Source organism: Hippopotamus amphibius, chromosome 3 (genome assembly GCF_030028045.1).
Source record: "Hippopotamus amphibius kiboko isolate mHipAmp2 chromosome 3, mHipAmp2.hap2, whole genome shotgun sequence".
Lineage (NCBI taxonomy): Eukaryota > Metazoa > Chordata > Mammalia > Artiodactyla > Hippopotamidae > Hippopotamus > Hippopotamus amphibius.
In genome coordinates, this window is record NC_080188.1 from 170,774,979 (window position 1) to 170,788,707 (window position 13,729).

The 13,729-nt window shown below is 37.6% G+C and overlaps 1 protein-coding gene across 7 annotated transcripts in view; it reads right to left on the reverse strand.

Annotated features, from left to right (window-relative positions):
- TDRD5 (tudor domain containing 5) overlaps positions 1-13,729 on the reverse strand; it is a 75,238-nt gene that overhangs the window by 6,524 nt on the left and 54,985 nt on the right. For all 7 annotated transcript variants that reach the window (XM_057729770.1, XM_057729766.1, XM_057729771.1 and 4 more), the window contains 3 exons: positions 10,861-11,043; positions 9,961-10,104; positions 2,496-2,706 (listed from right to left, as the gene is read on the reverse strand). In XM_057729770.1, the coding sequence (XP_057585753.1) occupies positions 2,496-2,706; positions 9,961-10,104; positions 10,861-11,043 (538 nt within the window). The remainder of the gene's footprint in view (positions 1-2,495; positions 2,707-9,960; positions 10,105-10,860; positions 11,044-13,729) is intronic.

Here is a 13,729-nt window from a genome sequence, read left to right on the forward strand (position 1 = left end):
TGGCTCATGCATGTGAGGAAAGCGCCAAGGCCAAGGTAAAAACCCACCTGAAAGGAGTAGGCAGAACAATCACTGCAGTTTATGCTGGGGCAAAACAGCTTGTGTCCCCACCAGCTACAGTGTAAAGATATCTCAACACACAGGACATCAAGTCCCATCAATATCCTCAGAAAGGTACTGCCCAGCAGGGCCAACAGACTAAAGGCTTTCCTAAATCAGCCTAATGAAACCCAAAATAAATACAGAAATTATCAAACCAATGTCAGGTAATTTAATTACATCCCCCCCATTAGACAGACAGACAGACAGATAGATACATAGAAAGACAGACAGACAGAAAGGAGGGAGGGAGGGAGGGAAGGAAGGAAGGAAGGAAGGAAGGAAGGGAGGGAGGGAGGGAAGGAGAAAAAGAGATTCAGCCATCCAATAAAAAATTAGCAGATATGCAAAGAAGCCAAAAAATATGCCTTGTAATCAGGAGAAAAATCAATCAGTAGAAGCCAGTCAGAAATGACAGATGACAGAATGCAGAAATGATACATATTCTAGAATCACAAGACAAAGGTATTAAAACAGCTCTCATAAGAATACTCCAAGTATTCATGAAGTGAACGATGAGTACACTGAAGAGAAATCTGCAAGATACAAAAAAGACCCAAACCAAACCCTAGAGATTATAAACTGAACTTCTGAGATGAACTTCTTTTCCCATACACTGGATGGGAAAAGAATGTATTAAACACTGAACAAGGAAAGGTCATATTATGCTTATAGATCAGAAGACTCAATATTGTTAACTTGTCACTAAATTGATCTAGAGATTAAAAAAAATCCCAATAAAAATTTTAACAGGCTTTCTGTAGAAATTAAGTTAATCCTAAAATTTATACGGAAAATGACCTAGAATAGCCAAAACAATTTGAAAAAGAAGAACAAATCTGTATGATTTCAAGACTTACTATATAGCCACAGAAATCAAGCCAGTGGTATAAAGGCAGACATAATAGTAATAGAACAGAATGAAAGTCCAGAAATAAACAGACCTCGCATATACAACTTATTAGCTTTTGACAAAGACATCAAGGTAGTTTAATGGAGAAAGGATAGTCTTTTCAATAAATCATGCTGGAACAGCTGAATATTTGTATGCAATCAAAATAAACATTGATCCTTACATCACACCATATACAAAAAATAACGAACTGGATCACAGATAATGCAGACCTAAAACTATAGAACTTTTATAAGAAAATGTAAGAGAAAGTCTTAGTTACTTGAGTTAGGAAAGATTTCTAAATAGGACACAAAAAGTTCAAACTATAAAGGAAAAAAAAAACCCAACAAATCTGAGTTCATCAAAAGGAAAACTTGCTCTTCCAAGGATGCTGTTAAGGAAATGAAAAGGCAAGCCACATACCTGAAAATATTTACAATAGGTGTATCTGACAAAGGTTTTGTATCCAGAATAAAGAATTTTTACAAACCAATAAAAAGAAGATAATCCAATAAAAATGCACAAATACTTGAACCGGCAATTCACCAGAGAAGGTAAACAGATGGCACATAAACACATGAAAACATAGTCAACATCACTGGCAAATAGGGAAATATAAATTAAAACCACAATGAGATACCACTACACACCCACTAGAACGGTAAAATTTTAAAAGATTGGCAATATAATATGTTGGCAATGAGATGAAGTGATCAGAACTTACATACATTGCTGGTGTGAATTACCAAATGGTACAGACACTTTGGAAAACATTTTGGCAGTTCTTAAAAAGTTAAACTTGCAGTTAGCATATGATACAGCAATTCCACTCCTAGGTACTTACTCAATAGAAATAAAAAACATATGCCTACACAAAGAGCTGTATGTGAACACTCAGAGCAGCTTTACTCATAATGGCCCAAATCTGGAAACAATCCAGGTGTCTATCATCTGGTGAACAGATAAACAAATTGTGGTATTTCCACACAGCTGGGTACTACTGAGCAATAAACAGGAACAAACTTTAGACACCGGCAACAACATAAATGAATCGCTAAAACATCACGCTCAGTGAAAGAAATCAGACATAAAAACTACATACTATGTGACTCCCTTTATATGAAATTCTAGAGACAGGAAAGGAACATGCCAGAAGCCAGAAAGTGGGGGAAGGAATGACTGCAGAGGGACATGAGGAAGCTTTTCAGACTGACAGAAAAATTCTCTTATCGTGACTGTGGTGCTTATTACGAGACTGTACATAGTTGTCAGAGCTCATAGAATTATATATTTAAAAACCGGCAAATTTTACCATGCGTAAACCTGACCATCTCCCCAAACTGCAGAAAAAAGAAGCGTGGCAAAGTGAAAGGGAACAATTGGAGGATTTGAGACAAATGCTAACATCAGCAATTTTTCAAGTTATGTTCTGAAAAAGGTAAAACGAAGGTGTTTAGCAACATGGCAAACCATTGCATTTGTCAACTGTATGTCAACCGACCTGAACCAGAGTGTTTTTGTGGGGACCTGCCCACTGCAGGAGTTGCGCTGGGTGCTGCTGTGGACAGCTGCACTTGCTTCGGCGGAGTCTCAGGGCTGCCAGGCTCAAACTGGCCGCCTTCTGCTGACTGCTGTGACTGGATAAGGGAGATGTAGAACTCCTCCAATTTGGGCAATGCAGGAGAGTCTGAGGAACTGTTTAAGTCTGGTTGCTACAGAATGGGGAAAATGGGGCAAAAGCATGAAAAGTAACTGTTAGTTTAACAGGAATTGTCTATTTTGTTTCCTTACATACAAAGGAATATTTTTATATCATAATAAATAAAACTCTCCATTATTAAGAATCTAGATACTCTCTGGAAATAAGTCCTTACCTAAGTTAGCGACCATCAATACAAGAAGCATTTACTGAACACATACGATGAGCGAGAATGGTTCTGATGCCAAGAAGACCGGCAGGAAATGAGAGAAATGACATTCACTGAGCACTGTCAGGCACAGTGCTAGGTTCTTGGCATGTATTTCTTCACTGAAAGGTGTTCTAGGTTAGGTGTTGTTACATCTCTATATTACAGCTTCCTTCGCTTAGCATAATGCGTTTTACAAGAGGCTTAGCAAGTTATCCAGTGTCAACCAGTAAGCGACGGAGAAAGTTAGCGTATGTTCTCTCTGCTCCATCACACTGCCTCCCAGTAAATACGATCCCTGTCCCTAAGGGGTTCACAGTCCCAGGCTAGGGAAAGAGTACATGTGCCGAAGGTGGCCATGAAGGAGGCGTTAACTGCATTCTGCAGCATCAACAACATGCCAGGGAACACAAAGGAGGAAGGCTCCTCAGAAGCAGTGACGAAATGGAGTACTAAGAACCAGGTGTGGGATGAAAAGATGAACTTCCCAAACAAAGGCTTGATGTGGGCTAAAGTGAATGAAGTGTCAATTTTTAATCAACAGATCCTACATCCTACCACAGAGTAATCGGTGAAACACAAGGGTGAGTCAAAAATTATCCTCACCCTGGCTGTAGGATTTACTTTAATTAACTTTTAGAAAATACAAATACATCATTTTTCGACATAATCTCCTTGCTTTTCAATACACTTTGTCCATCTGTCAACAAGCTTTCGTATTCCCTCATTAAAAAATGTTTTAGGCTGAGCTGCAAGCCAGGAATGCACCGCTGACTTCACATCTTCACGTCGATGGGTATCTGACTCCTTCCTGATGGCTAACACTTGTGCGACCTTCCTTGAACTTCTCTATTCATTCATACACACTTCTTCACGACAAAACACCTTCTCACTGCACGCTGCTCTTCTTTCGTGCAAATAACAAGCGGGGCATCTATTTTTGCTCGCACCACAGTTACAGATGAACTGATGTAACACGTTCACACCTGCACAGAAGTGACTGGGGAGACAGTAGCCTTGAACGGAAAGCGCTGATAAGACAGTGTGGCCAACAGAAGTTTTAATATAACTGGAGTGTGGATAATTTTTGACTCACCCTTGTAGTTACAGTCTATGGTGACTCAGAGCATTTATCTCCTGTGATGCTAACTGGCATTAACATGACTAAGACCAGGCTCTAACAAACAAACCTAAGGGGCTTCCAGCCTGGGATCTGCCAGGAGTAAACTGAAACCAAAATTATACAAACAGAAAATATAGCTTTGTGTGTTCTTTAAGCTGTGTAGTAGACATTTAATATCATCCAGCATTCCTTTTGCACTCCCTTTTTCCTCCACGACAAAAAATCTACCTCATTTTCAAACATGGCTGGCATGGATGTGACTCATATAATTATGTCACATATAAATGGCTGTGCCCTTTTTTTTTGGCAGCACACATGAAAACTCTAAAAGTCCACTTGGCTATTCTGCAATACAATATATGACTTCAGGAAAGCAACGACCTGGGTTCAAATTTTTGCTTGATTTATGCAACTTCATGGTGGGTTTAGCTACACTTTAAGTTTATTCTCACTTAAAACAAAGGTTCTTTCAATAAAGCTTCAATTATAATTAAGTAAATAAATATTAATATGACAAACTTTTACAGCTGGAAAGATCACTAGTCTAAATCAGTCTTTGCAGATGGATAAACTAAGGCTCCAAAAGCCAACTTGTTCAAACCTGTGGTAAAGACCAAGCCATAGATGAACAAACTCCCAGACAAGTGTTTTTTACACTAGGTCTTGCTGCCTGTTTTCAGTAGTTTAATATCAAACAGTAGTTTGATAGTTTCAGTAGTTTAATCAAAACTAGTTTCAGTAGTTTAATCAAAATCAGAAACAGTTTTTTAAAAGCTGCATCTTTTTTCTTTCCTGATAAGTATGATTTTGAAGTAAGACAAACTGTTAAAACATATTTAAGATGCATTCTGACAGCTTTTCACACTGGAAAAAAAGAACATAGGTGACTGCCTACTAAATTTGTACGCCAGTACTGAAAACAAGTACCTGTGTGGTCAATGTAAGCACTTAATTGAAAAGTAAGAGTCTCTTCCTCTAAACAGTGGTTTAGATCGCGGCTGCTCAAAATGTGATTCACCATGAGCACCGTCAACATCACTTGGAAGCTTGTAAGACATGGAGAAGCTCAGTCCCCAACCCAGATCTGCTCTGTCAGAATCTGCATTTTCACAAGATTCTCAGGTGACCTATTAAAGTTTGAGAAGCACTGCTCTACCAGATTTATCCCTCTGTAGTTATCAACTACTGACTCCCTCATAGTTGTCTGGAAATATACCTTTATGGAACTAGAGGTTACTGGTAGATTTTCAAGAAACATGTTCATGATTTCTGAAACATTAACATATGCAATCAAAAGCACAGCCCAAAACCACAATAACACACAACTTCACACCCACTAGGATGGCTATAGTTTTTAAAACTAGATAATAACAAGTGTTGGAAAAAATGTGGACAAATTGGAACACTCACATTGCTGGTGGGAATGTAAAATGGTACAACTGCTTGGAAAAGTCTGGCAGTTCCTCAAAACACTAAACACAGAGTTACCATAGGACCCAGCAGTTCGACTCCTAGGTATATATCTAAGAAAACTGGAAACATACATCCACATAAAAATACACAAATGTCAGAGCAGCATTATTCATAACAGCAGAAAAACAGAAAAGACTCAAATGTCCACCAACTGATGCATGGATAAACAAAACGTGGTCTATCCACACAGTGGATTATTTAGCCATTGAAAGGAGTAAAGTACTGACACATGATACAACATGATGAACCTTGAGAACATTACACTAAGAAGCCAGACACAAAAGGATACATATTGTATTGATTCCAATTATATGAAATGTCCCAAAGAATAAACAGATAGAGAGATCAGTGGTTGCCTGGGGAGGATGAGGGATGGAGAGATTGGGTGGGGTGACAGCTGAAGAATGCAGGGTGTCTTTTTGGGATAATGAAAATGTTCTGAAATTCTTATGGTGATGGATGCACAATATGATAGTAAACTAGTGAATATACTAAAAGCTACTGAACTGTACACTTTAAATGGGTGAACTGTATGGTATGTAAATTATATTTCAATTAAGCTGAGGAGACAGAGTATGGAGTCTGAGCCCCACGAAGGTGGAGGGGCTTTGACAAACTCCTCAGGCTTTCAGCTGAGATCTCCAAAGAATCATGCTTTAGGATAAGAGCCACATCCAAGGAGTAAGGACAAAAGTGAAACACAGCAGTCCTAACAAAACCTAAACCAAGTCTCAATATGTGTGAAGGGGCCTGGCTGGTATCTGCCAGCCACAAGACAACGGAACCCTATTTGGAGGAAGCTATCGCATCCAGAGCCTCTATAATTTTTTATCCATAATGTCCAACATTCAATTAAAGAGAACCATGAGGTATCCTCCCCTTGTCTTCTCCCTCCCCTGAATGCCCAAAACAGGATCAAACGACAAGATCAAATAGAGAAAAAAGATATTACGAACACATTCAAAGGTGATTCAGATATTGAAATTATCTGAAAAAGACTTTAAAATAACTATGATTAACGTTCAAAAAAATGGAAGTTAAAGACAAAATTGATGAAAATACGGAGAATTTAAACAGAGAACTGGAATCTATAAAAAAAAAGGAACCAAATGGACATTCTAGAACTGGAAAATAATATGTTTGAAATTAAGAGCTCAATGTGTGGGTTTAACAGCAGACTGGATCCTGCAGAAGACAGCATTAGTGCACTGGAAAAATCAATATAAAATCTCCAAACAGAGGCACTGCAAAAGAAAAAAGAGAGTGAACAAGAAAACAGAGCATGGGACACAGCCAAAAGTTCTAACATATGTAGAATTGAAATGTCAGCAGGAAAGGAGACATAAACAGTGTTTGATTAGATAAATGGACCAGAATTTTCTAAAACTGATGAAGGGTATCAATCTTCTGATTTAAGAAGCTCAGTGATCCACATGCAGAATAAATCCAAAGGAAATCACATCTAGATATATCATTATCAAAGAGCTGAAAGCAAAAGACAGAAAAATCTTAAAAGAAGCCAGAGGGGGTAAAAAAGACATACCTTCAAAGGGGCAATGATAACTGACAGCTGGCAATTCAACAGAAGCCAGAACATAAAGGAATGACATCTTCAAAGCAATAATTGAAGAAAACAGAGCCAACCAGGGAGAATATCCATCAAAAAGGAAGACTAAATTCAGAAATATGGGAAATTGGGACGTCCCTGGTGGTGCAGTGGTTAAGAATCCGCCTGCCAACACAGGGGACATGGGTTCGATCCCCGGTCCGGGACGATCCCACGTGCCGAGGAGCAACTAAGCCCATGTGCCACAACTACTGAGCCTGCTCTCTAGAGTCCACAAGCCACAACTACTGAAGCCCGTGTGCCTAGAGCCTGTGCTCCTCAACAAGAGACGCCACCACACTGAGAAGCCCATGCACTGCAACGAAGAGTAGCCCCCACTCGCTGCAACTAAAGAAACCCTGTGTGCAGCAATGAAGACCCAAGGCAGCCAATAAATAAATAAAAATAAATAAACAAAAGGCATACTATATGCGGTTTAAAAGAAAAGGAAAGAAAGGAAAAGGAAAGAAATGTGGGAAATTTAACATCATACTCCTGAACAACCAATGGGTCAAAAAAGATCAAAGGTAATTAGAAAATACACTGAGACAGACAAAATGGAAAACACACAGCATACTAAAATTTATGGGATGCAGCAAAGGAAGAATTAAGAGGAATATTTGTAGAAATATAAAAATACATTAAAAAAGGAAGAAAGATCTCAAAAAACCCAACTTTACACCTTAAGGAACTAAGAAAAGAAGATCAAACTAAGACCAAAGTTAGCAGGAGAAAGGAAATAATACAAATTGGAGCACAAATAAATGAAATAGAGAAAAGAAAAAGAATCAATGAAACTAAGATTTGGTTTATATATTGAAAATATAGGGCTTCCTAGGTGGCACAGTGGTGAAGAATCCGCCTGCCAATGCAGGGGACACAGGTTCAAACCCTGCTCCAGGAAGATCCCACATGCCACGGAGCAACTAAGCCCGTGTGCCACAACTATTGACCCTATGCACCACAACTACTGAAGCTCACACGCCTAGAGCCTGTGCTCCACAACAAGAAGCCATAGCAATGAGGAGCCCACGCACCACAACGAAGAGTAGCCCCTGCTCTCTGCAACTAGAGAAAAGCCTGCATGCATCAATGAAGACCCAACACAGCCAATAAATAAATAAATAAAATTATAAAAAACAAAAGAAAATGTAAACAAAACTGACAAAGCTTTAGCTAGATGAATGAAGAAAAAAAGACTCAATATCAGAAAAGAAGAAACATTACAACTAATGCCACAGAAATGAAAAGGATTTTAAGAAACCATTACAAACAACTGCATACAAACAAAGTGGATAATATGAAAGAAATGGATAAATTCTTAGAAACATACAATCTTGCAAGACTGAACCAGGAAGAAATAGAAAATCTGAACAGAGAGATTACTAGTAATGCAATTGAATCAGTAATCAAAAACCTCCCAACAACAAAAAAAAAACAAGATAAGATGGCTTCATTGGTGAAATTCTACCAAACATTGAAAGAATAATTAATACCAATTCTTCTACCAATTAATACCAATTATTAATACCAACAATTAATACTAAAGTCTTCCAAAAAACTGAATACTCACAAACTCATTTACCAGGCCAGCATTACCCACATACCAAAGGGACAGTAGGTTTTTTCTGAAGTGGTGATGAAAATGTTCTAAAAGGACTACATGGGTGGTTGCAAAAGTCTGTGTGTACTAAAAGTCATTTGAATTGCATACTTTAAGTGAATCATATGGTATGTGAGTTACAGTTCAATAAAGCTATTATATCTTAAAAAAAAAAAAACTACCTGAGAAACAAAATATAAAAGTTTATTTTATTCTAAAACTAAACCTGTGCTTTAAGTAACCTACATTTCTGGAACAGACTGTTTTATGTAATGCAGCATACTTTATCAATGATCTCACGCAAAGTAACCACATTCTGCAGGAAATGTATCACTCAGAAGGTTCATCTTCTACAAATCTGCTTTTCAACAAAAGTCTCCTAGATTTGAGTCTTGCACTTTCAATGTAATGCACAAAAGTACAGAGATTATTAGCCAAATTTTACAATTCACACAAATAGTCCTGCTGTTCTCAGGATGCTCATAATATATTTGAGAAGCACAAAACAAATAGATTTTGTTCCAGGATTAGTGCTTCCTGCCAAAACAAACAAAAAGAAAAAAACTGGCCTAGATGACAGGACAGATACAGAACTTAACATGTGTGGTTAAGTGAAAATACCTGTTTTCTCTAACCCTAATGTAGAGGTTTAATAAGTCTTTTAATTCTAGGCTCAGAATTTTCTTCTGGAGAGATAAGTAACTATAGTAAGTTAACTGAAATTAATTTTTAAATAAACATACACTTTTATATATATGTATTCTACCAAATGCTAAGAGAGGGATCATTAACCAGAATTTTACTTTCTAAAAATGAAAGCACTTCTTCATGAAAACCTGTCACAGTAACATTCATTACACATTTATCTTTTTTAAAAAATATTTATTTATTTATTTATTTATTTATTTATTTATTTATTTATTGTCTGCATTGGGTCTCTGTTGCTGCACACAGGTTTTCTCTAGTTGCAGTGAGTGGGGGCTACTCTTAGTCACAGTGCATGGGCTTCTCATTGTGGTGGCTTCTCTTGTTGTGGAGCATGGGCTCTAGGTGCGTGGGCTTCAGTAGTTGCGGCTTGCAGGCTCAACAGTTGCGGCTCTCAGGCTCTAGAGCACAGGCTCAGTAGCTGTGGCGCATGGGCTGAGTTGCTCCACGGCATGTGGGATCTTCCCGGACCAGGTCTCGAACTCATGTCCCCTGCATTGGCAGACGGGATTCCTAACCACTGCACCACCAGGGAAGTCCCACATTTACCTTTTGAATCCTGGTTGTGCCATTATTTTTCTCTTGAGCACCTGGTCCTTCTGGGTTTTGAACGTCTACTTTCATTCCATTCACAAGGTCTGAAGGCTGCCATGAATCATCCCATACATCTTCGGGTGTAGAAAAACACCAATCCTATAAAGAAAAAATTGCAACAATAAACTGAGATATAGTGCCACATGGTCCAAATGGAGGATATCTTGGGCCAGGTAAAGGCTAGGAGGCAACGTATACTAAACAAGAAAAGATATTTAGTAACTTTCTATAACAGTGTGAGTTTTCCCCCTTGTTTTATTGGTCCCTACCCAATATATTGAGTTCCTCTGAATGCATAAATCTCATAAAAACAAATGCAACTCTGTTTGTAGTATTTTCTTCAATACTATTTTCACGGCTAGATGATTTTCATGATCATCCAGCATTTAAATGGCATACATAACAAGGAGCAACTAAAGTGTTGATATTTCTTCTAATAGCCAGTAAAAAATAAATTAAAATTTAAATATATAGGCCCCAACATTAGCAAATATACTCACTGCAAAGATTCAGACATTATATTACAAGGCTAATACAATAAAAATTAAATTAGGGAAAACAGCTTATTTCTAGATCCTAAGGCCCTGACTAGGTGCCTTGGATAAAAACAAAAATCACAATGATTGATAGGGTAGACAGGCACAATAAGTCCACTGTTTACTTTCCCCTGCTTCATCCTGTCCCCATCCCTAACACCACCATCTTTGGCGGGTGGGGGAGGAATATATTCTTCTGAATTACTGTCTGATAGATCCTTATGAAATGCAGAATGTATAGTTTTTTGAGGCTTGGACAATTACATTAATATCTCCTTTTGCAGTAGTGATTTGCTTTATGTTTTCCCAAGGATCTAACCTGCTGTGGCATTTCTTTACATGATGAATATAGTTTCTTTCCACCAAGGCTTGAGGTAAGTAAGTGGGAGGCAGCATCACTTCCTTTTCCCATTTCAGCCTGCAAAGGTAACCAGTTCTCATCCCATATATCATCACCTATGGTTACTGACTCCAGGCATGGCATTCCAGTGGGGATCTCATCCTAGAATGTATCAGGTGACAAAGAAAAATTTTAATTTATGGTTCATGTATGAATACATTTTGAAATTTAGGTTTACAAATTTTCCTGACTCCAGGTAGAGATGGCAGTTTGAGTATATAATTTATTACTCTCTCTCTCCTGACACATCACCAAAATAAAATAGATTTAAGGTATAAACTTATGGTCAAAGAGAATGTAAGAGGAGAAAACACCACCTATGTTCTGGATACAGGAAATCAGACAACTGACAACTTATTAAGCAGTCCTGAGAAAGTAGAATCCTGCGCTTATATCAGTAAAAACTGAGAATCAACCCCCATTTTTTAATAGTTATTTATTTGGGCTGTGCCAGGTCTTAGCTGAGGCACGCAGGATCTTCGCTGCGACACGTGGGATCTTCAGTTGTGGTATAGGCGGACTTCTTAGTTGCGGCATATGAACTTTTAGTTGCAGCATGCACCTGGGATCTAGTTCCCCAACCAGGGATTGAACATAGGCCCCGTGAATTGGGAGTGTGGAGTCTTACCCATTGGACCACCAGGGAAGTCCCAAACCCAAATTAATACCATAAACACTGCAAAAGTTCAGGAATTGCTTCTGCAAAGTTTTTGGAATTGAAGGTATAAACTGGGAATGAAAGTACAAGCTCTCATTAAAAGTCTGTGTAAGCAGCATTTAGATCTCCAGGTACCCTCCCCTATCTAAAAGAAAACCCAGGAAACACATGATACACCTCTTCCTCCTGCTGGAAGACTAGACATTTTCTGGAGGGTAAGCTGAGGATGCTGTACATACATACTAAAAGCAGTGGAATTAACTGAAGGTTTTTGTACTGAATATAGAGCTCTGTCACTCTGTCTTCAACAGCAGGACAGAGATGAGAGTAAAGAATGTCTGAACTTGAAGACAGATCCAATCTGATTATCCAATCTGAACAACTGAGAAAAAAACTGGGAAAACAAACATACAAAAATAGAGCCTCAGGGACCTATGGGACAATACCAAAAGGTTTAACATTTGTGTCATCAAAGTCTGAGAAGAAAAGAAAGAATGCAGTGCAGAAAAGTTATTTGAAGAAACATGTCTGAAAACTTCCCAAATTTGGTGAAAGACACAGACCTACAGATTCAAAAAGCTTAGCAAACCTCAAACAGGACAAACTCAAATTCATGCCTACATAGAATACAATCAACATGGTGAAAACTAAAGACAAACAAATATCCTGAATGAAGTCAAATAAAAATGACACATTATAGAGGAACAACAATTTCACCTAGGAAAGAAACTAAGCCAGAGGATGGAAAAAAGATATCCCATGAAAACAAAATGAAAAAAAAGCTAGGGCAGCAACACTTATATCAGACAAAACAGACTTTAAAATAAAGACTGTAACAAGAGACAAAGAAGGATATTACATAATGATAAAGAGATTAATCTAACAAGAAGATGTTACAATTGTAAATATATACACACCTAACACTGAAGCACACAAATACATAAAGCAAATATTAATAAACATATAGGAAAAAACTGGCAATAACAATAATAGCAGGGGACTTTAACACTCCACTTACATCAATGGACAGATCATCCAGACAGAAAAATGAATAAGGAAACTCTGGCTTTAGATGACACAGACCAGTTGGACTTAATAGAGATATAGAACATTCCATCCAAAAGCAGCAAAATCACATTCTTTGGATGTGGACATGGAACATTCTCCAGGATGGATCACATGCTAGGCCATAAAACAAGTCTCAATAAACTTAAGAAGACTGAAATCATATCAAGCACTTTTCTGACCACAATGGTATGAGATTACAGCAATCAACTACAAGAAAAAGCTGCAAAAAAAACCAACACGTGGAGGCTAAACAATATGCTACTGAATAAAAATGGGTCACAAGAAATCAAAGAGGAAATTTAAAAAATACCTGGAGACAAATTAAAATGGAAACACAATGATCTAAAAAATCTATGGGATGCAGCAGAAGCAGTTCTAAGAGGGAAGTTTGTTAACAATACAAGCTACAAACAAGAAAACAAGGAAACAAGAAAAATCTCAAATAAACAATCTAAACTTATACCTAAAGGAACTGGAAAAAAGGAGGAACAACCAAAACCCAAAGTTATTAGAAGGAAGGAGATAATAAAGATCAAAATAGAAATAAATGAAAGAGAGACTGAAAGAACGATAGAAAAGATCAGTGGAACTAAGAGCTGCTTCTTTGAAAAGATAAACAAAATTGATAAACCTTTAGCTAGACTCATCAAGAAAAAGAGTAGGTCCAAATAAACAGAATCAGAAATGAAAGAGAAGAAGTTACAACCAACACCCCAGAAATACAATCATACAAGACTGCTAAGAACAATTACACAACAACAAATTGGACAACCAAGAGGAAATGGATAAATTCCTAGAAACATACAATCTTCCAAGACTGACTCAGGAAGAAATAGAAAATCTGAACAGACCTATTACTAGTAATGAAATTGAATCAGTAATTTTAAAAAACTCCCAACAAATAAAAGTCCAGGTCCAGATGGCTTTACAGGTGAATTTTACCAAACATTTAAAGAAGAATTAAAAGCTATCCTTCTCAAAGTATTTGAAAAAATTGAAGAGGAAGAAATGCTTCTGAACTCTTTCTATGAGGTCAGCATCACCCTGATACCAAAACCAAAG